General features: G+C 41.3%; 1 protein-coding gene across 2 annotated transcripts in view; it reads left to right on the forward strand.

Annotated features, from left to right (window-relative positions):
• Nucleotides 1-21,779, forward strand: part of sgk3 (serum/glucocorticoid regulated kinase family member 3) — a 32,932-nt gene that overhangs the window by 3,607 nt on the left and 7,546 nt on the right. Inside the window, exons 2-11 of one of the 2 annotated variants that reach the window (XM_023972240.2) lie at nt 2,507-2,724; nt 2,918-3,001; nt 3,324-3,396; nt 3,723-3,798; nt 5,193-5,268; nt 8,064-8,113; nt 8,292-8,349; nt 14,785-14,868; nt 14,965-15,096; nt 21,527-21,639. In XM_023972240.2, coding sequence (XP_023828008.1) covers nt 2,647-2,724; nt 2,918-3,001; nt 3,324-3,396; nt 3,723-3,798; nt 5,193-5,268; nt 8,064-8,113; nt 8,292-8,349; nt 14,785-14,868; nt 14,965-15,096; nt 21,527-21,639 — 824 coding nt within the window. In that variant the 5' untranslated portion in view covers nt 2,507-2,646. The remainder of the gene's footprint in view (nt 1-2,506; nt 2,725-2,917; nt 3,002-3,323; nt 3,397-3,722; nt 3,799-5,192; nt 5,269-8,063; nt 8,114-8,291; nt 8,350-14,784; nt 14,869-14,964; nt 15,097-21,526; nt 21,640-21,779) is intronic. The other variant, XM_023972242.2, reaches the window with a different exon arrangement.

The raw sequence follows: 21,779 nt of genomic DNA on the forward strand, positions 1-21,779 counted from the left end.
GGAAGTGTTGAATTAGATCTCTCTGTCAAGACTTTCAGTACAGCACAGTTAACTGGGAACTGTTGTGTGAGAGAGAGCCAGCATGCTGTAGCCTACACCAAGCACCGAATGGCAAGGTCTGAAAGAAATGACTTAACATGCTAGCTGACCTCACTATGAAACAAAGGACAAGTCACAGTGTCACGCCACCAAACAAAAAGCTTTGTTTCTAACAGGAAAACAGACACGACACGATCAGCAAGTAACCAGCACAGTGCTTGACATGAACTTTTTTAGGACTGATTTCTTTACTTGTCTGAAAGCTCAAGTCACTGGTCCCCCCCCTCAAAAAAAAAGATATACAAATTCTGTAACACTGTTGGCCAAAAAGGTGACTGAAAATTGTGTTGTATGATGCAAGGAACCACTTCACAAAATAACATTAATTATTATCACTAGTATTGACAATGGAAGGCTGCTGGTCTCTGATCCCATGTGCAGTGCCTTCAGAAAGTATTCACACCCCTTGACTTTACACAGTTTGCTGTGTTACGGTCTGAATTTAACATTTATTAAATTGAGATTTTACGTCACTGGCATACACACAATACCCAATAATGTCAAAGTGGAATTATGTTTTTAGACATTTTTACAAATTAATAAAAAAACGAAAACCTGAAATGTTATGGCAAGCCATAATAAGTTCAGGAGTAAAACTGTGCTTAACAAGTCACATAATAAGTTGCTTAGACCGCAAAAGTGTTAAACATGATTTTTGAATGACTACCTCATCTCTGTACCCCACACATACAATTATCTGTAAGGTTCCTCAGTCGAGCAGTGAATTTCTAAAAACGGATTCGACCGCAAAGACCAATGCCTCGCAAAGAAGGGCACCTATTGGTTGATGGATAACATTTTTTAAAGCAGACATTGAACATTTAATATTGAGCCTTGCAGCATATCAACATTAACACATTTTAACCTGAAGAAAATACATTTGATTGAGGTGGCATTTGTAATTTCTCCATATTGTTTCAAGGCATCGATAGGCTTTGATCGAGACTGATGAAATTCTCTTTTCTCAATAAGGTCTTCAAGGTGATTTCATAATAGGCTACTACTACCTCTCTAGAGTGTTCACTACAATGGCACTTCTTCCTGTCTTGGGGATCCCACTGGGCAGCTTCCTACAGGTCTCTACCTAGCCTGTGTGCTTCAAACTTCAAAGAGCCAGCGGAAGGTTATCTATAAATACCTCCAGTCCTCCACACTCTTGACAGGAGCCAGGGAGAATGTCACAGGCCCAGCGTGCGAGCGGGAGTGTGTGTGTGTGGTGTGGGGGGGGGTGAGCGGGAGTGTGTGTGTGTGAGCTGTATGTGAGGAGGAGCGGGAAGAGGAGGAGAGTGAAGTCATGCAGCTCTGGGTCCATCGGTTTGGAGAGAGGGGCTGAAGAGAGGATGAGGAATGGATAGTAGGGGATGTGGGGATGAGAAGAGATGGATAGTAGGTGATGTGGGGATGAGAAGAGATGGATAGTAGTGAAAGTGATGAGAGAGAGGTGGATAATAGTGAGGTATGAGGTAAAGAACTAAACAGGATAGATTGGGTGTGTAGGTGACAGAGAGCATGGAGAGATTCGAGGAGGGGTGTAGGAGCGTAGCCTAATGTCTGTCATTCCAGGATGAGGTATCCTGCTGTGAGGCTGTTGACGCTCACTGACCACACTGTGGGTTCTCCTCTGTCACGCTAGCAGCTACCAACAACAACTCCCTCCACAACTGCTGAGAATCTGTGCTCTGCAATCAGCTCCATGCAGGATCAATGTATGAGGGCTGAGCTTGCGGTTTATTCCGGTGGCTGAAACGTTAAGACGGTTGTAGGCAGAACTGTAACATGATAGAGCAGGTATGCTCATTCTCTCATATGGAATAGAGTGCAGTATCCTTTCTCTATAGTACCTCTATACTGAACAAAAATATAAAACGCAACATGTAAYGTGTTGGTCCCATGTTTCATGAGCTGAAATAAAATATCCCAGAAGTTTTCCACATGCACCCAAAAAACATCTGTGTACAAATTTGTTTACATCCCTGTTAGTGACCATTTCTCCTTTTCCAAGATAATCCATCCACCTGACAGGTATGGCATATCAAGAAGCTGATTAAACAGTGTGATCATTACACAGGTGCGCCTTGTGCTGGGGACAATAAAAGGCCACTTTTAATTGTGCAGTTTTGTCACACAACGCCACAAATGTCTCGAGTTTTAAAGGAGTGTGAAATTGGCATGCTGACTGCAGGAATGTCCACCAGAACTTTTGCCAGAGAATTTAATGTTAATTTCTATACCATAAGCCGCTGCCAACATCGTTTTAGAGAATTTGGCTGTACGCCTAATGCATTTATTTCAATTGACTGATTTCCTTATATGAACTGTAACTCAGTAAAATCTTTGAAATTCTTGCATGTTGCATATATATTTTTGTTCAGTGTATAATCTAATCTCTCTTATCTTTTGTCCACAGCAGTCAACCATGATGAGGATGGTTCAGTTGTCCACGTGAGCTCTGTCCAGGACCGGACGCTGTGGAAGGGTGCTGGGAGGCTTGACCTCTGACCTACGCTTTGACCTCAAACCTCTGAACTCTGACTGCTCCAGTTCAGGATGGAGGAGCAGTCCAGCTTCCCCAATGTCAGCATCCCCTGCTACAACGAGCAGAGGGACAAGAAGAAGCGCTACACTGTGAGTAATGAGTATAGTATAATAGTGTTGCTATGGCAACGGCTGTTCAGCAGGCAGTATTACAGACTGCAGTATATCTTGTATAGACATTATACAGAATGGTTATTAGAGAGTATTTATTATCAGAAAGTAGGGCATCGGTGTCATTTGTCTAGGTCTATACTAAAATGTGTTTTCCTCTACATTTGTCCAGGTTTACAAAGTGATGGTCAACGTAGGAAGACATGAGTGGTTTGTCTTCAGGCGATACGCAGAGTTTGACAAGCTCTACAACACAGTAAGTGGAAGTGTTACAGTGTGATAAATGCATGTTGTCGTGAGACTCCAGGCTTCCTTTCTTACTGAACCTTTTCATCAGAGATCTGCTGACTAAACTGGGCAAAGCTCGATTTTGATCAAAATAGAATCTTATCCGATGTTTTAAGGAGTATTTTTCAGGCTGTGAGTGGGGATTTATGTTTAGTTGACATTTAGAAAATCAGGTAATTCAACTTTCATAATTGGGAAAATGAAAGTAGAGAGTAATTTTGGTCTCTGTGACATCTATTTTTATATATACTTTCTGTAATCTGATTTGTCTGTCTTTTCTATTTATGCAGTTGAGGAAACAGTTTCCATCTTTGAACTTGAAAATCCCAGCCAAGAGAATATTTGGGGACAACTTTGACCCAGGTACCGTATTGATTAATCTGATAAAAGTACAGTATACTACCTGTAACTTCACTCTATTATAAAAATGTATTCAGTAGATCAGAATTCAATACAGACCCCTCTGTTTTCCACTGACCTTCAGCCAACTATTTTGTTTTATTTAAATTGCAAACAAATTAGCTCATTTGGGTATTAAAAAATAGATTACGGATGATATGAAACTACACCAGAAAAACTTTGCATCATATCTGCTCGTGTGTCTGTAGGTTGTCTTTCATTTGTGATACCGGGTCCATATCAAAAATTCTATTTATAAAATTGTCCATTTCTTATTTAATTTTTTTTAGAGTTTATCAAGCAAAGAAGAACAGGTTTACATGAGTTCATTCAGAGACTGGTCTCACATCCTCAGCTCAGTATCCAGTAAGTATTGTATAACTGATCAGCTAGCTAAATAAGTTATTGAATTCAATTGAAAATAAACCAAATCGATCTGCCTCACTTTATGCAAGTGTGAAGCCCCCTATACAAGTAGGAAGTTACCCCTAGAAACTAATCTAAGGTCCGTTTTGTGTTTCCTCCCCTCTTGGTTACGGTTCTCCCTCTTGGTTACAGTTCTCCCTCTTGGTTACAGTTCTCCCTCTTGGTTACAGTTCTCCCTCTTGGTTACGGTTCACCCTAATGGTTATGGTTAAGATCTGGGGATGATAAGCTCAGAAGGAGCATATGTAACCCTGTCGTATCATGGCAGTATCTCCGGAACAGTGTTGAGATTTGTTACTTGAAAAAGTAAATATTACTTGTTACATTTCGCAAAAGTAACATATTGCTTTGTGTAGAAAGTAACATGTTATTACTTTCTGTTACTTTCATGGAAAAAATCAAAATCTCACAGTTTGTTTGCTCTACCAAAGATAGTAAGTAGACTAACTCAAGTTTGATCACTAGTTTCTTCTTTCATCTGTGGTGATGCTTTCCTGTGCTAGTCTACAAGTGCTGTGCTATCATATGGGCTGCTTATTTAGCCATATACTGTAAGCCAAAAATCTGTACAGATTTCTTATCTTTTCATTCAAAATCTTTCTCTCAAGCCGCCAGTTCTGGTTTTAGACCGCACGTACACGGACCCATAGAGATGTATAGAGGGTCACTTGCCACTAGATGGTAGAGCCCTCTATGGGCCTTGCTATCACAGACGTGATGGCAAAAATCTAAATTTCACGTTTCAAAGTTTATTCGCCACGTGCACAGGACGTAAAACTTTACAGTGTAATTCTTACCTTGAGAGCGCTTTCCCAACAATGCAGTGATAATAATATAGATCATTTTTACTTTATTTTTATTTAAATAGGCAAGTCAGTTAAGAACAAGTTCTTATTTTGTTGGAAACATGAATGCAATTACCTTATTCAATATGCAGGGGTACTGGAGTGGTTGGGGTGGGTTTATACATTTTTATGGATGTAGCTATCGTGACATTTCTCCAAACAGCCTTTCTCCACTCGCTGGAGAACTAGAGGAGGAAACGAGTCGAGATCGGATCAAGGAAACACGCGCCCGGTAGAAAGATGATTCTGAAAGTAACACACGTTAGTTGACAAAGTAACTGTAATAATATTACCCAATTTCAAAAGTAACATGTTACTCATAAAAGTAATTTGTGACACGTTACCCCCAACACTGCTCCTGACCCAGTGATGTTTAACATGGAGTCTAAAAGCAGTGCTTCTCTAACAGCAGTGGCTTTGTGTATGTCTCAGTCAGACCCCTAACATGTGACCACTCTGCCCCTCTCTCTCTATCTCTCTATCTGATAGGCCTGATGTCAGAGCATTCCTGCAGATGGACAAATCTCAAAACCTCTCAGACGCATCGGAGGACGAAGATGACAAGGTAGGGGATGACAGGACAGTATGATGTGGAAAGGAGTAAGACTGTTTTATAGATTTAGTTGTCACGTCTTGAAACTGAAGAAATATGTCACATATGGATAACATTAAATAACATATCTGCTCTGATTTTAGCATGAATGAGTACTTGATTAAGTATTCTATGTATTGGATATTGTATTGTCAATGTGTGATAATTTATTACATTCTACAACAATAACGCAGCAGTGTACAGTTGTCATTTGAGACTTCAAATCAAAGTTTATTTGTCACGTGCGCCGAATACAACAGGTGTAGACCTTACAGTGAAATGCTTACTTACAGGCTCTAACCAATAGTGGAAAAAAAGGTATTAGGTGAACAATAGGTAAGTAAAGAAATAAAACAACAGTAAAAAGACAGGCTGTATACAGTAGCGAGGCTATAAAAGTAGTGAGACTACATACAGACACCGGTTAGTCAGGCTGATTGAGGTAGTATGTACATGTAGATATGGTTAAAGTGACTATGCATATATGATGAACAGAGAGTAGCAGTAGCGTAAAAGAGGGGTTGGTGGGTGGCGGGACACAATGCAGATAGCCCAGTTAGCCAATGTGCGGGAGCACTGGTTGGTCGGCCCAATTGAGGTAGTATGTACATGAATGTATAGTTAAAGTGACTATGCATATATGATAAACAGAGAGTAGCAGCAGCGTAAAAAGAGGGGTTGGGGGGGGAACACAATGCAAATAGTCCGGGTAGCCATTTGATTACCAGTTCAGGAGTCTTGTGGCTTGGGGGTAAAAACTGTTGAAGCCTTTTTGTCCTAGACTTGGCAATCCGGTACCGCTTGCCATGGGGTAGTAGAGAGAACAGTCTATGACTGGGGTGGCTGGGGTCTTAAACAATTTTTAGGGCCTTCCTCTGACACCGCCTGGTGTAGAGGTCCTGGATGGCAGGCAGCTTAGCCCCAGTGATGTACTGGGCCGTACGCACTACCCTCTGTAGTGCCTTGCGGTCAGAGGCCGAGCAATTGCCGTACCAGGCAGTGATGCAACCAGTCAGGATGCTCTCGATGTTGCAGCTGTAGAACCTTTTGAGGATCTCAGGACCCATGCCAAATCTTTTTAGTTTCCTGAGGGGGTATAGGCTTTGTAGTGCCCTCTTCACAACTGTCTTGGTGTGTTTGGACCATTCTAGTTTGTTGTTGATGTGGACACCAAGGAACTTGAAGGTCTCAACCTGCTCCACTACAGCCCCGTCAATGAGAATGGGGGCATGCTCGGTCCTCCTTTTCCTGTAGTCCACAATCATCTCCTTAGTCTTGGTTACGTTGAGGGATAGGTTGTTTTTCTGGCACCACCCAGCCAGGTCTCTGACCTCCTCCCTATAGGCTGTCTCGTCGTTGTCGGTGATCAGGCCTACCACTGTTAACGTCTGTAAACTGAATGATGGTGTTGGAGTCGTGCCTGGCCATGCAGTCGTGGGTGAGGAGGGGGCTTAGCACGCACCCCTGGGGAGCTCCAGTGTTGACGATCAGCGTGGTAGATGTGTTGCTACCTACCTTCACCACCTGGGGGCAGCCCGTCAGGAAGTCCAGGATCCAGTTGCAGAGGGAGGTGTTTAGTCCCAGGATCCTTAGCTTAGTGATGAGCTTTGAGGGTACTATGGTGTTGAATGCTGAGCTGTAGTCAATGAATAGCATTCTCACATAAGTGTTCCTTTTGTCCAGGTGGAAAGGGGCAGTGTGGAGTGCAATAGAGATTGCATCATCTGTGGATCTGTTTGGGCGGTATGCAAATTGGAGTGGGTCTAGGGTTTCTGGGATAATGGTGTTGATGTGAGCCATTACCAATCTTTCAAAGCACTTCATGGCTACGGACGTGAGTGCTACTGGTCTGTAGTCATTTAGGCAGGTTGCCTTTGTGTTCTTGGGCACAGGGACTATGGTGGTCTGCTTGAAACATGTTGGTATTACAGACTCAATCAGGGACATGTTGAAAATGTCAGTGAAGTCACCTGCCAGTTGGTCAGCACATGCCCGGAGCACATGTCCTGGTAATCGGTCTGGCCCCGCAGCCTTGTGTATGTTGACCTGTTTTAAGGTCTTACTCACATCGGCTACGGAGAGCGTGATCACACAGTCGTCCGGAACAGCTGATGATCTCATGCATGCCTCAGTGTTGCTTGCCTCGACGCGAGCATAGAAGTGATTTAGCTCGTCTGGTAGGCTCGTGTCACTGGGCAGCTCGCGGCTGTGCTTCCCTTTGTAGTCTGTAATAGTTTGCGAGCCCTGCCACATAAGACGAGCGTCGGAGCCGGTGTAGTATGATTCAATGTTAGCCCTGTATTGACGCTTTACCTGTTTGATGGTTCGTCGGAGGGCATAGCAGAATTTCTTATAAGCTTCCGGGTTAGAGTCCCGCACCTTGAAAGCGGCAGCTCTACCCTTTAGCTCAGTGCAGATGTTGCCTGTAATCCATGGCTTCTGGTTGGGGTATGTACGTACAGTCACTGTGGGGACGACGCCCTCGATGCACTTATTGACAAAGCCAGTGACTGATGTGGTGTACTCCTCAATGCCATCGGAAGAATCCCGGAACATGTTCCAGTCTGTGATAGCAAAACAGTTTAGCATCTGCTTCATCTGCCCACTTTTTTTTATGGACCGAGTCACGGTGCTTCCTGCTTTAATTTTTGCTTGTAAGCAGGAATCAGGAGGATAGAGTTCTGGTAGAATAAAGATTTAGACTCTATGGCCTCGCTTACGTATGTCTGCGTTTTTAACCTAGATCATCTGTTCTCTCTGGTTTGCAGAACAGCTCTACCTCCAGAAATATTAACCTGGGACCGTCTGGAAATCCACAGTAGGTTACACAGTCTCACGTTGAATTGAGGCCTGCAGATATTTCTGTTGTGTTAATGTGTTTTCTGGATGTCATTTTCCTTTTAAGTAACCTTTGCAGGCCTTATCGTAGCCATTCATTTGTTAAAATTTTTTCACTTATTTTGTTTGCTTACCTTTTTTTGTTTTCCACATTTTAGTGCAAAGCCCACAGACTTTGACTTTCTCAAAGTCATCGGAAAGGGGAGCTTTGGAAAGGTATGTGATTATGCATAATACAGTATATATACACACTACCGTTCAAAAGTTTGGGGTCACTTAGAAATGTCCTTGTTTTTGAAAGAAAAGCAAATAACAGTGTAGACATTGTTGTAAATGACTATTAAGGCTGGAAATGGCTGAGTTTTAATGGAATATCTACATAGGCGTACAGAGGCCCATTATCAGCAACCATCACTCCTGTGTTCGTACGGCACGTTGTGTTAGCTAATCCAAGTTTATCATTTTAAAAGGCTAATTGATCATTAGAAAACCCTTTTGCAATTATGTTAGCACAGCTGAAAACTGTTGTGCTGATTTAAAGTAACAATAAAACAGGCCTTCTTTAGACTAGTTGAGTATCTGGAGCATCAGCATTTGTGGGTTCGATTACAGGTTCAAAATGGCCAGAAATAAAGACCTTTCTTCTGAAACTCGTCAGTCTATTCTTGTTCTGAGAAATGAAGGCTATACCATGTGAGAAATTGCCAAGAAACTGAAGATCTCAAACAACACTGTGTACTACTCCCTTCACAGAACAGCGCAAACTGTCTCTAACCAGAATAGAAAGAGGAGTGGGAGGCCCCGATGCACAACTGAGCAAGAGGACAAGTACATTAGCGTGTCTAGTTTGAGAAACAGATGCCTCACAAGTCCTCAACTGGCATCTTCATTAAATAGTACTTGCAAAACACCAGTCCCAATGTCAACAGTGAAGAGGCGACTCCAGGATGCTGGCCTTTTAGGCAGGACTGCAAAGAAAAAGCCATATCTCAGACTGGCCAATAAAAAGAAAAGATTAAGATGGGAAAAATAACAGACACTGGACAGAGGAAGATTGGAAATAAGTGTTATGGACAGACAAATCTAAGTTTGAGGTGTTCGGATCACAAAGAAGAACATTCGTGAGATGCATAACAAATGAAAAGATGCTGGAGGAGTGCTTGATGCCATCTGTCTAACATGGTGGAGGCAATGTGAGGGTCTGGGGGTGCTTTGGTGGTGGTAAAGTGGGATATTTGTACAGGGTAAAAGGGATCTTGAAGAAGAAAGGCTATCACTCCATTTTGCAACAACATGCCATACCCTGTGGACGGTGCTTAATTGGAGCCAATTTCCTCCTACAATAGGACAATGACCCAAAGCACAGCTCCAAACTATGCAATAACTATTTAGTGAAGAAGCAGTCAGCTGGTATTCTGTCTATGATGGAGTGGCCAGCATAGTCACCGGATCTCAACCCTATTGAGCTGTTGTGGGAGCAGCTTGACCGTATGGTACGTAAAAAGTGTCCATCAAGCCAATCCAATTTGTGGGAGGTGCTTCAGGAAGCATGGGGTGAAACCTCTTCAGATTACCTCAACAAATTGACAACTAGAATGCCAAAGGTCTGCAAGGCTGTAATTGCTGCAAATGGAGGGTTCTTTGATGAAAGCAAAGTATGAAGGACACAATTATTTTTTCAATTAAAAGTCATTATTTATAAACTTGTCAAAGTCTTGACTATTTCCTATTCATTTTGCAACTCATTTCATGTATGTTTTCATGGAAAACAAGGACATTTCTAAGTGACCCCAAACTTTTGGAACAGTAGCCACTTTGAATGTCTTTGGTCCAGTGTTAATTTCGTCAACAAGAATGTTTATTCTTCAAACACTTATTTTTCAGTGGCAATTGACGAGACTATAACTTACTAAGTAGTCCCATTTCAGTTTACTAAAATGAGGTGATACAAAATGATCTCTGTGACGAAAATCTGACTACGGAGTGGACTAAACAAGAGTTTTTGGAGAGATTGAGTGATACGTACAATTTAATATTAGCAGCACAGATGCGCTAAACAGTTGCCAATAGCCTTCTAGTTAGCTACCCTTTTCCCGGTTAGGAAACACAAGCTGCTATACAAAATTAAAAACGATAGCGGCATTGAGTTTAATCGTAAAACAGCAGTCTAGCTATGAGGATAGAAAAGTAGGCTGTCTTTGAATTTGTAGTCTCGTTCAACCCTCCCACTTTCCCCACTGCATTTCATAGCCAGGTTCTGAATCAGATTCTGTAGCCAAGTCTCCTTTTCCTCAGAGAATATTTGTTTGTGCATTGGCGGGTCACATTTGATATTTATAAAGCGTATTGAGGGGCGTTCTAAAGATAGGCTACTTGCGGACCGGACCATTAACCATTTGATAGGCTACACCTTATTCAGCCATGTTACCTCATTAGCTAGCTATAGCTAATAACCTGCAGGACGCAATGTTTTTGAACATTCAGATAAAAATATGATCTGTAGAGCAAAAATGCCTCTGACATGTTTAATAAGGAATAACGTTTGCTCTAATCATGGGATTTCTATCTGCAACATTTGAGAACGTTTTGCAACTGAACGTGGCCCTGGTAACATTACCAGTAACCTATATGCAAACATTTGGTGGCACAGAAAGAAAGGGAAATGGATAGCAAACAAGTTGACTAAATTCCTCTAGCTACTACACTATATATCTGACTAGATAAATAACTGTATTTTGAGTTAATGTGAACCGAGAGACTCCAACTTGAGCACTGGGACTCGGACTTCAGCCATCAGTCATTATCTCCCTTTCGAAGTCATTAGCCCGGTTCTACTTTAGGACACCAATGTGGCTGTGGCGTCTGTGGAACGTTGATAACAATGTCAATGATGTGACCGAGTGATGGAGGTACAACCCAGACTACTTTGTCTAGACTTTGCGGCACCATCTGGTGATTGTGCTTGTCTCTATCTCTGTGTCTCTGTCTGTAATGTACAGTATCCATGTAGGCTGAATTTGGAATTTACATGTCCACGTTTTTTATATACAGTGCATTTGTTTTTTTTGTTACAGCCTTATTCTAATATTGATTAAATTGTATTTTTTCCTAATTAATATACACACACAATACCCCATAATAGCAAATGTAATTAATATTAGATTTACATTTCACATTTACATACAGTAATAGTCAAAAGTTTGGACACACCCACTCATTCAAGGGTTTTTATTTTTACTATTTTCTACATTGTAGAATAATAGTGAAGACATCAAAACTATGAAATAATACATATGGAATCATGTAGTGACCAAAAAAGTGGAAAACAAATCTAAATATATTTTATTTGAGATTCTTCAAAGTAGCCACCCTTTGCCTTGATGACAGCTTTGCACACTCTTGACATTCTCTCAACCAGCTTCATGAGGTAGTCACATGGAATGCATTTCAATTAACAGGTCTTGTTAAAAGTTCATTTATGGAATTTCTTTCCTTAATGCATTTGAGCCAATCAGTTGTGTTGTGACAAGGTAGGGGTGGTATACAGAAGATAGCCCTATTTGGTAAAAGACCAAGTCCATATTATGGCATGAACAGCTCAAATAAACAAGTCCATCTTTACTTTAAGACATGAAGGTCAGCCAATACGGATCATTTCAAGAACTTTGAAAGTTTTTTTTCAAGTGCTATGATGAAACTGGCTCTCATGAGGACCGCCACAGGAAAGGAAGACCCAAAGTTACCTCTGTGGCAGAAAACACGTTCATTAGAGTTACCAGCCTCAGAAATTGCAGGCCAAATAAATGCTTCACAGAGTTCAAGTAGATCTCAACTGCTCAGAGGAGACTGCATGAATCAGGCCTTCATGGTCGAATTACTGCAAAGAAACAACTACTAAAGGACACCAATCAAAATAATAGACTTGCTTAGGCCAAGAAACACGAGTAATGGACATTAGACCGATGGAAATCTGTTCTTTGGTCTGATGAGTCCAAATTTGAGATATTTGGTTCCAACCGCCGTGTCTTTGTGAGACGCAGAGTAGGTGAACGGATGATCTTCGCATGTGTGGTTCCCACCGTGAAGCATGGAGGAGGAGGTGTGGGGGTGCTTTGCTGGTGACACTGTCAGGGATTTATTTAGAATTCAAGGCACACTTACCAGCATGGCTACCACAGCATTATGCAGTGATACGCCATCCTATCTGGTTTGCTCTTGGTGGGACTATCATTTGTTTTCAACAGGACAATGACCCAAAACACATGTCCAGGCTGTGTAAGGGCTATTTGACCAAGGAGAGTGATTGAGTGCTGCATCAGGTGACTCGGCCTCCACAATCGCCGACCTCAACCCAATTGAGATGGTTTGGAATGAGTTGGACCACAGAATGAAGGAAAGGCAGCCAACAGGTGCTCAGCATATGTGGGAACTCCTTCAAGACTGTTGGAAAAGCATTCCTCATGAAGCTGGTTGAGAGAATGCTAAGAGTGTGCAAAGCTGTCATCAAGGCAAAGAGTGGCTACTTTGAAGAATCTAAAGTCAAAAATATATTTTGATTTGTTTTACACTTTTTTTGGATACTACATGATTCCATATGTGTTATTTCATCGTTTTGATGTCTTCTACAATGTAGAAAATAGTAAAAATAAAGAAAAATCCTTGAATGAGTGGGTGTGTCCAAACTTTGGACTATTACTGTAAGTATTCAGACCCTTTTCTCAGTACTTTGTTGAAGCACCATTGGCAGCAATGACAGCCTCAATTCTTCTTGGGTATGACGCTACAAGCTTGGCACACCTGTATTTGGGGAGTTTCTCCCATTCTTCTCTGCAGTTCCTCTCAAGCTCTGTCAGGTTGGATGGGGAGCGTCGCTGCACAGGTATTTTTAGGTCTCTCCAGCGATGTTCGATCGGGCTCAAGTCCAGGCTCTGGCTGGGCCACTCAAGGACATTTCAGAGACTTGTCCCGAACCCACTCCTGAGTTGTCTTGGCTGTGTGCTTAGGGTTGTTGTCCTGTTGGAAGGTGAACCTTCGCCCCCAGTCTGAGGTCCTGAGCACTCTGTAGCAGGTTTTCATCAAGGATCTCTCGGCACCTTGCTCTGTTCATCTTTCTCTTGATCCTGACTAGTCTCCCAGTCCCTGCCGCTGAAAAACATCCCCACAGCATGATGCTGCCACCAACATTCTTCACCGTTGGTGCCATGTTTCCTCCAGACGTGACGCTTGACATTCAGGCCAAAGAGTTCAATCTTTGTTTCATCAGACCAGATAATCTTGTTTAACATGGTCTGAGAGTCCTTTATGTGACTTTTGGCAAACTCCAAGCAGGCTGTCATGTGCCTTTTACTGAGGAGTGGCTTCTGTCTGGCCACTCTACCATAAAGGCCTGATTGGTGGAGTGCTGCAGAGATGGTTGTCTTTCTGGAAGGTTCTCCCATCTCCACAGAGGAACTCTGGAGCTCTGTCAGTGATTATCGGGTTCTTGGTCACCTCCTTGACCGAGACCCTTCCCCAATTGTCTGGGCGGCCAGCTTTAGGATGAGTCTTTGGTGGTTCCAAACTTCTTCCATTTTAGAATGATGGACGCCACTGTGTTCTTGGGGACCTTCAATGCTGCAGAACTCTTTTTGCACCCTTCCCCAGATCTGTGCCTCAACACAATCCTGTCTCGGAGCTCTACGGACAATTCCTTTGACCTCATGGCTTGGTTTTTGCTCTGACATGCAATGTCAACTGTGGGACCTTATATAGACAGGTGTGTGCCTTTTCAAATCATGTCCAATCAATTGAATATACCACAGGTGAACTCCAATCAAGTTGTAGAAACATCTCAAGGATGATCAATGGAAACAGGATGCACCTGAGCTCAATTTTGAGTATTATACCAAATTTACTTATGTAAATAAGGTATTTCTGTTTTATATTTTTAATACATTCGGTAAAATTTCTAAACCTTTTGTGCCTTTGTCATTGAGGTATTGTGTGTAGATTGATGAGGAAAATGTTTTCTTTAATCCATTTTAGAGTAAGGATGTAACGTAACAATGTGGATAAAGGGAAGGAGTATGAACACTTTCCGAATGCACTGTTGTTGGGAAAAGAATACGATGTTATGCAGAAAAATATGTTGGTTGGACAAGACTATTTATGTTTGTGGACATGGAAGCCAGTGATTTATGTTTACTATAGTTTGAGGCAATACAAATGTAATGTGACTAAAATGTAAGGCATTTAGTTGACTAAAATGGCCAACTGTGTCATTTTGACAATAACTAGATTAAATCATTATTCAAATGACAATGTGACTAAGACCTTAATTATATTTTAGTCAAAATGAATAAAACTTACACAAAATCAACAAAAAAGTGCCAAAATTAGCATTGCTTTTGTCTTAAAGTAGTTCACTGTGAAGAGAAACTCCACAGCAACACAAACAATGACATTGTTTTTGTTTGCTCTTACCAGTGTGGTAAGGAATACTGTTTTACTTCTTTGTCTATCAGTAGATGGCCTTTCCATTTGGGAAGTGATAGTCTTACAGTTCTGTAATTTCACTGCCTCTTTGTTGGAACTGTATTGTCCCTGATGTGGTAACTGAGGGGTTTTAACAACAATTGAACACCATACTTTTATATTCTCTCCCACGTGAAGGTTCTCCTTGCAAAACGGAAACTGGACGGGAAGTATTACGCAATCAAGGTCCTGCAGAAAAGGGTCATTCTCAACAGGAGAGAGGTAATTTATTCTGAAGTGTTATTACTCTGTTTCTCAATGTTGGGTACGTTATTTCTATGTTCACCCCACCAATACCATTTCTCCTGTTTCCACCAGCAAAAACACATCATGGCGGAGCGCAACGTGCTACTGAAGAATGTAAAACACCCATTCCTGGTCGGCTTGCATTATTCCTTCCAGACGACAGACAAGTTGTACTTCGTCTTGGATTTCGTCAACGGGGGAGAAGTGAGTAGTTTCACTCCTATGAATAATGGAGACCCACCGTGTTGAGTCACTGAGCTCAAGGAGGGAAACTCAGAATAATACAACACCGGAAACCTGCTGAAAAGGTCCCTGGGAAATGACCCCTGACCTGAGTCCCAGTGGTGCTGGCCAGGGGTTGGAACCGAAATTATTTTCCAATCATTTCGTTCTACAGTTCTGACCAGGAAAATAAAGTTCCGAACAGTTTCGTAACCAAAAGAAAGTAGCGGTTTATATTGTTTCCTTTTAAACCTCTGTAATCATTTTTATTTATTTTTTCAGATGTGGAGAGAGGTTGGAGGAAGCTTGCCTTGATGGGCATCTTGTTATGACATGCATTATCGGAATTAGGCCCACATAATTATACCAATGGAGGAGTGGCTTCTATGGATGAACTTTGAACTTCCGAGTTTGTTTAGCCGTGGACCAGAGCTAGTTCTAGTGCTGTTCTGCACACACAAGCTTGTTAGTTAGCTAGCAACTACCTAACAAACTTGTGTGTGCAGAGCAGCACTAGAACTTAAACATGTTTAACCTTTTTGTAGTTAATAAATCCAATGTGAAACGTGATAACTATTGTATCTCGTCGGGCAGAAATTTCAGTGATCAATTGGTAAACTCTGATTTACCACCCCAAAATACCCCCAGACAATGTCTATTTCCAACTCTACCGGATGGAAACTACAAGTGTAATGGCTGTGTTGTAGATCCTTCAAACACCCTCAAACAGGGAAACCGATCCCAATCAAAGGTGTTATCACGTGCTCCACTAAGGCAGTTATTTATCTTATAACTTGTCCTTGTGGTAAAAAATGATGTGTGGAATACGAAGCGCAAATTAAAAGTAAGAATCTCTGAGCATCGTAGCACCATTAGTTGCAAAAATTTGATGTACCCAGTTGCAACCCACTTTTTGGAAGTGAACCACTCTATTTCGTCCCTTCGCTATATCAGCATCAAACACGTCACCCTCCCTTGGAGAGGGGGTGACCTTGACAATTTATTGTTAAAACGAGAGGCTGCCTGGATCTTTATTTTAAAGGCCCTTGCTCCCGTCGGTCTCAACATAGACTTTGATCTGAAGCCATTCTCGTGATTAGTGTGTTTTTGCTATCCATTGTAAGTGTTTGTTGGCCTATGTAGCCAAATTGTATCTATGATCGTATGTTATTCATTCGTGCTTTTTATAAGTTCTATTTATATCTGTAAATCAAACAATGATATCAAGCCACACCTGGCCGTTATTACAGACACCTGTCTGTGTCCTTTCAAAGTATTTCATCTAGTGACCCGCAGTGTTTGTCATTATACCCTGATGAAGGCGGCTTGTCTGTCAATGCCGGTTATAAAATGATTGCATCTGAGCTCCTAGAGTGTGAGGCTCTCCTTTTCTTTTGAACTATTGTAGCCTTAACTAGCATTAAAAAAGTGAATCTATTATTTTAAACATCTCTCCCTAATTTCTGAATCATGCTTGTAACATTGTCAGTAGGCTACAGTAACCTACATTGGGCTCCAAAATTACTGCCACCCCTGACTGGCAATGCACAAACAATACTTAAAAAAATAAAAACAATATAATTATAGAGAGAAACTCAAAATACCAACGTGAGAAATACTGTACTTTATTAATGTTTCCATGGAACCCATCAAAATCATTTATTGAGTTAATAAAAAATCAGTGTCCTCCAAATCAAGGTTTCACAATTAATGGCACCCTTAAAGATTATTGTAAATAACCTCTACCTAAATTAAATTAAATTCCACTTATTTAAGTGGAAGGAACTAAGTCTTAAGGAACTATATTGAGCCATTACATCACTTCCTGTTTCACTAGGGTATAAAAATTAGGTAACACGCATGCAATATCCCTTTGTCATCCAACACCATGAAGGAAACAAAAGAACTGGCAGTTCAAAAGAGACAGATGGTTGTAGACCTTCATAAATCTGGTAATGGCTACAAGAACAAACACAAACGATTGAATATACCACTGAGCACTGTCAGGGCAATTATTTAAAAAATCAAAAGATATGGAACAGTTGAAAACCTCACGGGTAGAGGACACATTCATTTTGCCCCCCGGGATAGGGAGGAGGATGGTGAGAGAAGCAACACAATCCCCAAGAATCACTGTGAAAGAATTGCAGACCTTGGTGGCGTCTGGGGTCACCGTCTTGGGGTCACCAGGTTTCAAAAAGCACCATTTAGATGCCACCTCCACAACCATAGGCTCTTTGGAAGGGTTGCCAGAAGAAAGCCCTTTCTGACCCCAAGACACAGACGCAAGCTCTTGGAGTTTGCCAAAAGTAATTTAAATTATGACTGAAAGAAGGTGCTCTGGTCAGATGAAACCAAAACTGAACGTTTTTGTCAGATACAGCAATGGCATGTTTGGCGTCGAAACAGAGATGTATACAAGGAGAAGCACATCATACCCACGGTGAAATATGGTGGTGGGTCAGTGATGTTTTGGGGCTGTTTTAATTCCAGAGGTCCAGGGGCACTGGTTAAGATTGATGGCATAATGAATTCCACCAAGTATCAGGCAATTTTGGCTGACAATCTGATTGCTTCTGCCAGAAGGCTGGGACTTGGCCGTAGGTGGACTTTCCAACAAGACAATGACCCAAAACATACCTCAAGATCCACACAGAAATGGTTCTGTGACAACAAAATCAATGTTCCACTATGGCCATCTCAGTTGCCGGACCTCAATCCAATCGAAAACCTGTGGGCTGAGTTGAAGAGGGCAGTTGATAAGCGTAAACTCAAGAATGTGAAGGATCTTGAAAGGATCTGCATAGAGGAATGGTCCAAAATCCCTCCAAATGTGTTCCTTAACCTTGTCAAACATTACAGGATAAGACTCCATGCTGTTATCCTTGCCAGAGGTGGTTGCACTAAGTACTAAATGAGGAGTGCCAATACTTATGAAACCTTGATTTTGGTAAAATGTATTTTGTATTAAATAATTGTATGATTTTGGTTGGTTCCAATGAAACATTAAATAAGTACAGTATTTCTCACATGTTGGTATTTTGAGTTTATCTCTATAATTACACTACCTGTCAAAAGTTTTAGAACACCTTCTCATTCAATGGTTTTTCTTAATTTTTTACTATTTTCTACATTGTAGAATAATAGTGAAGACAGCAAAACTATGAAATAACATGGAATCATGTAGTATCCAAAAACATGTTAAACAAATCAAAATATATTTTATATTTGAGATTCTTCAAATAGCCACCCTTTGCCTTGATGACAGCTTTGCATACTTTTGGCATTCTCTCAACCAGCTTCAACTGGAATGCTTTTCCAATAGTCTTGAAGGAGTTCCCATACATGCTGAGCACTTGTTAGCTGCTTTTCCTTCACTCTGCGGTCCGACTCATCCCAAACCATCTAATTTGGTTGAGATCGGGGGATTGTGGAGGCCAGGTCATCTGATGCAGCACTCCATCACTCTCCTTGGTCAAATAGCCCTTATACAGCCTGGAGGTGTGCTGGGTCAGTGTCCTGTTGAAAAACAAATGATAGTCCCACCAAACCAGATGGGATGGCATATCGCTGCAGAATGCTGGTTAAGTGTGCCTTGAATTCTAAATAAATCACAGACTGTGTCACCATCAAAGCACCCCATCACCATAACACCTCCTCCATGCTTTACGGTGGAAAATACACACACGGAGATCACCCGTTTTACCCACACGCATCTCACAGACACGGCGGTTGGAACTAAAAATCTTCAATTTGGACTCCAGACCAAAGGACAAATTTTCACCGCTCGTGTTTCTTGGCCCAAGCAAGTCTCTTCTTATTATTGGTGTCCCTCAGTAGTGTCTTTTTTAAAGCAATTTGACCATGAAGGCCTGATTCACGCAGTCTCCTCTGAGCAGTTGATGTTGAGATGTGTCTGTTACTTGAACTCTGAAGCATTTATTTGGCCTGCAATTTCTGAGGATGGTAACCCTAATGAACTTATCCTCTGCAGCAGAGGTAACTCTGGGTCTTCCTCTCCTGTGGTGGTCCTCATGAGAGCCAGTTTCATCATGGCGCTTCATGGTTTTTGCGACTGCACTTGAAGAAACTTTCAAAGTTCTTGAAATGTTCCGTATTGACTGACCTTCATGTCTTAAAGTAATGATTGATTGTCGTTTCTCTTTGCTTATTTGAGCTGTTCTTGCCATAATATGGACTTGGTTTTTTACCCTCACAACACAACTTATTGGCTCAAACACATTGAGGAGGAAAGAAATTCCACAAATTCACTTTTAAGAAGGCACACCTGTTAATTGAAATGCATTCCAGATGACTACCTCATGAAGCTGGTTGAGAGAATGCCAAGAATGTGCAAAGCTGACATGAAGGCAAAGGGTGGATATATGAAGAATCTCAAATATAACATTTTGGTTACTACGTTATTTCATAGTTTTGATGTATTCTCTATTATTCTACAATGTAGAAAATAGTTTAAAAAAAGAAAAACCCTTGAATGAGTAGGTGTTCTAAAACTTTTGACCGGTAGTGTTTATTGTTTATATTTTTTTAAGTATTGTTTGTGCATTGCCAGTCAAGGTTGCCAGTAATTTTGGAGCCCACTGTATGTAACGTCGTCAGTAGGCTACAGTAACCTATGTAAAGTTGTCAGTAGGCTATAGTAACCTATGCTTCAGAGGGGAGGGGCAGGTAGCCTACGCACACCTACTGGCAAAGATTTCCAGCTGGCAGGCAGACACTGGAATACGTTTCTGAGGGACAAAGTGCATAGGAGCTTTGTTGTAATTTTTTTGTGAGACTGGAAAAAAATGTCTGGAATGTAAAATAACGTTATTAACCGGTTCCCATGCTTTTAAAATAATGGTTCTGTTCCGGAACAGTATAGATCATTCCGTTTGGATTATTTTCCTCTAATCTGTTATTTTCCGGTTTTCGGTTCTGTTCCCTGAACCGGTTACAACTCTTGGTGCTAACAAAACAGCCTGGTTTTTAATCATAAAGAAGCAGTGTTATTCAACTTTGGCTGAAGACATTTCTTATGTCCAGTGGTACAAAGAACATAACTCAAGGTAGAGGTAACCACTTAATGCTGATCCAGGATATGCTGCTTACCCCTATCCCAATGTTGACAGTAAACTGTAAACATTTACATAGAGTTTATAGTCTGTTTATTTTCTACACTATTCAAAAAGAATCAGCTGTGACCCACTCCCAATCTACCATTTAAGTGTTAAAAAAACCACACATTTCAAAGCTTCCTTTTCAATAAAAGGAACTGTGCAGTGTAGTTGGTGGGAGCTGAATTTCCACATTTGAATAAGCACATCATGGCCATTAGTGCAACGTTGGCCAATGTAACTCCTATAAAAATATTTATTAGCATTTTTATGCAATTCTGGGACTGTCAGAAAGAGCCAAAACCAAGAGTGATTGACAGGATGATTGAAGGTTTGTAATGTTTCTCTAACCTTGGTATAATGGCCAGTCTGTATAAATATTTTGACAGTATTAAAATATTATAGATATCTACAAAAAAGCTCCTGAGGTCTATGGATTTCCCTTAGCCTGATCCCAGATTTGTAGGCTATGTGCTTTAGCTAACTCCTTTCATTATCGTTGTCATCAGTATGTGCTTTAGCTTGGGGGAACTAGGCTCAATATCTCCTCCGAAACCACTGACTCTGTGTTGCCTTTCCAGTTTTCCAGGGCGCAGAGGCTAATCTCATAGTTCATCCCCTCAACGTGCTGCTTGAGTCAATTGTAATTGTGATGTGGAATTTGCAGACGGGGCAGGAAGTTTGACCCACGGCTCTGTGTCATGACTCGGCTACAATTGTTGTTAGCAACCTGGGCTAAATATCACACCATACTCTTACCATGTCCATTAGTTTATTATGATGTACTGCCAAAATAAAGGAAACACTTCAGTAAATGAGGGATACAAAGTCTATTGAAAGCAGGTGCTTCCACACAGGTGTGGTTCCTGAGTTAATTAAGCAATTAACACATCCTATTGTGCTTAGGGTCATGTATAAAAATGCCCAGTTGCGCATTATTTTAGCTACCATGGCTAGAAGAGGAGATCTCAGTGACTTTGAAAGAGGTCTCAAAGGAGCATAGGGGGTTTAGAGGGTGTGTGTGTCAGTCACCAGATCTCAACCCAACTGAAACTGCGTTTTCCACCGCCATGAACAAAACTCCAAATTATGGAATTTCTCGTGTAAGAATGGTGTCATATCCCTCCAATAGAGTTCCAGACACTTGCCGAATCTATGCCAAGGCACATGGAAGCTGTTCTGGTGGCCCAACGCCCTATTAAGACATTTTACGTTGACGGTTCCTTTATTTTGGCAGTTACCTTTATTCTTCTGTGATGTCTCACTGGCACTGTGGCTGTATTCTATCATTCCAGCTTTTCTTCCATCTTCAAAAAGAACGGACCTTTCCAGAACCCAGAGCCAAGTTCTACATCGCAGAAATGGCAAGCGCACTGGGCTATCTGCATTCTCTCAACATAGTTTACAGGTACATGGATTGCGTGTATGTATACAAAACATTAAGAACACCTGCTCTTTCTATTATATCGACTGACCAAGTGAATCCAGGTGACGGCTATGATCCCTTATTGATGTCACTTGTTAAATCTACTTCAATCAGTGTAGATG

This window comes from Salvelinus sp. IW2-2015, linkage group LG27, assembly GCF_002910315.2.
Source record: "Salvelinus sp. IW2-2015 linkage group LG27, ASM291031v2, whole genome shotgun sequence".
Classification (NCBI taxonomy): Eukaryota; Metazoa; Chordata; class Actinopteri; order Salmoniformes; family Salmonidae; genus Salvelinus; species Salvelinus sp. IW2-2015.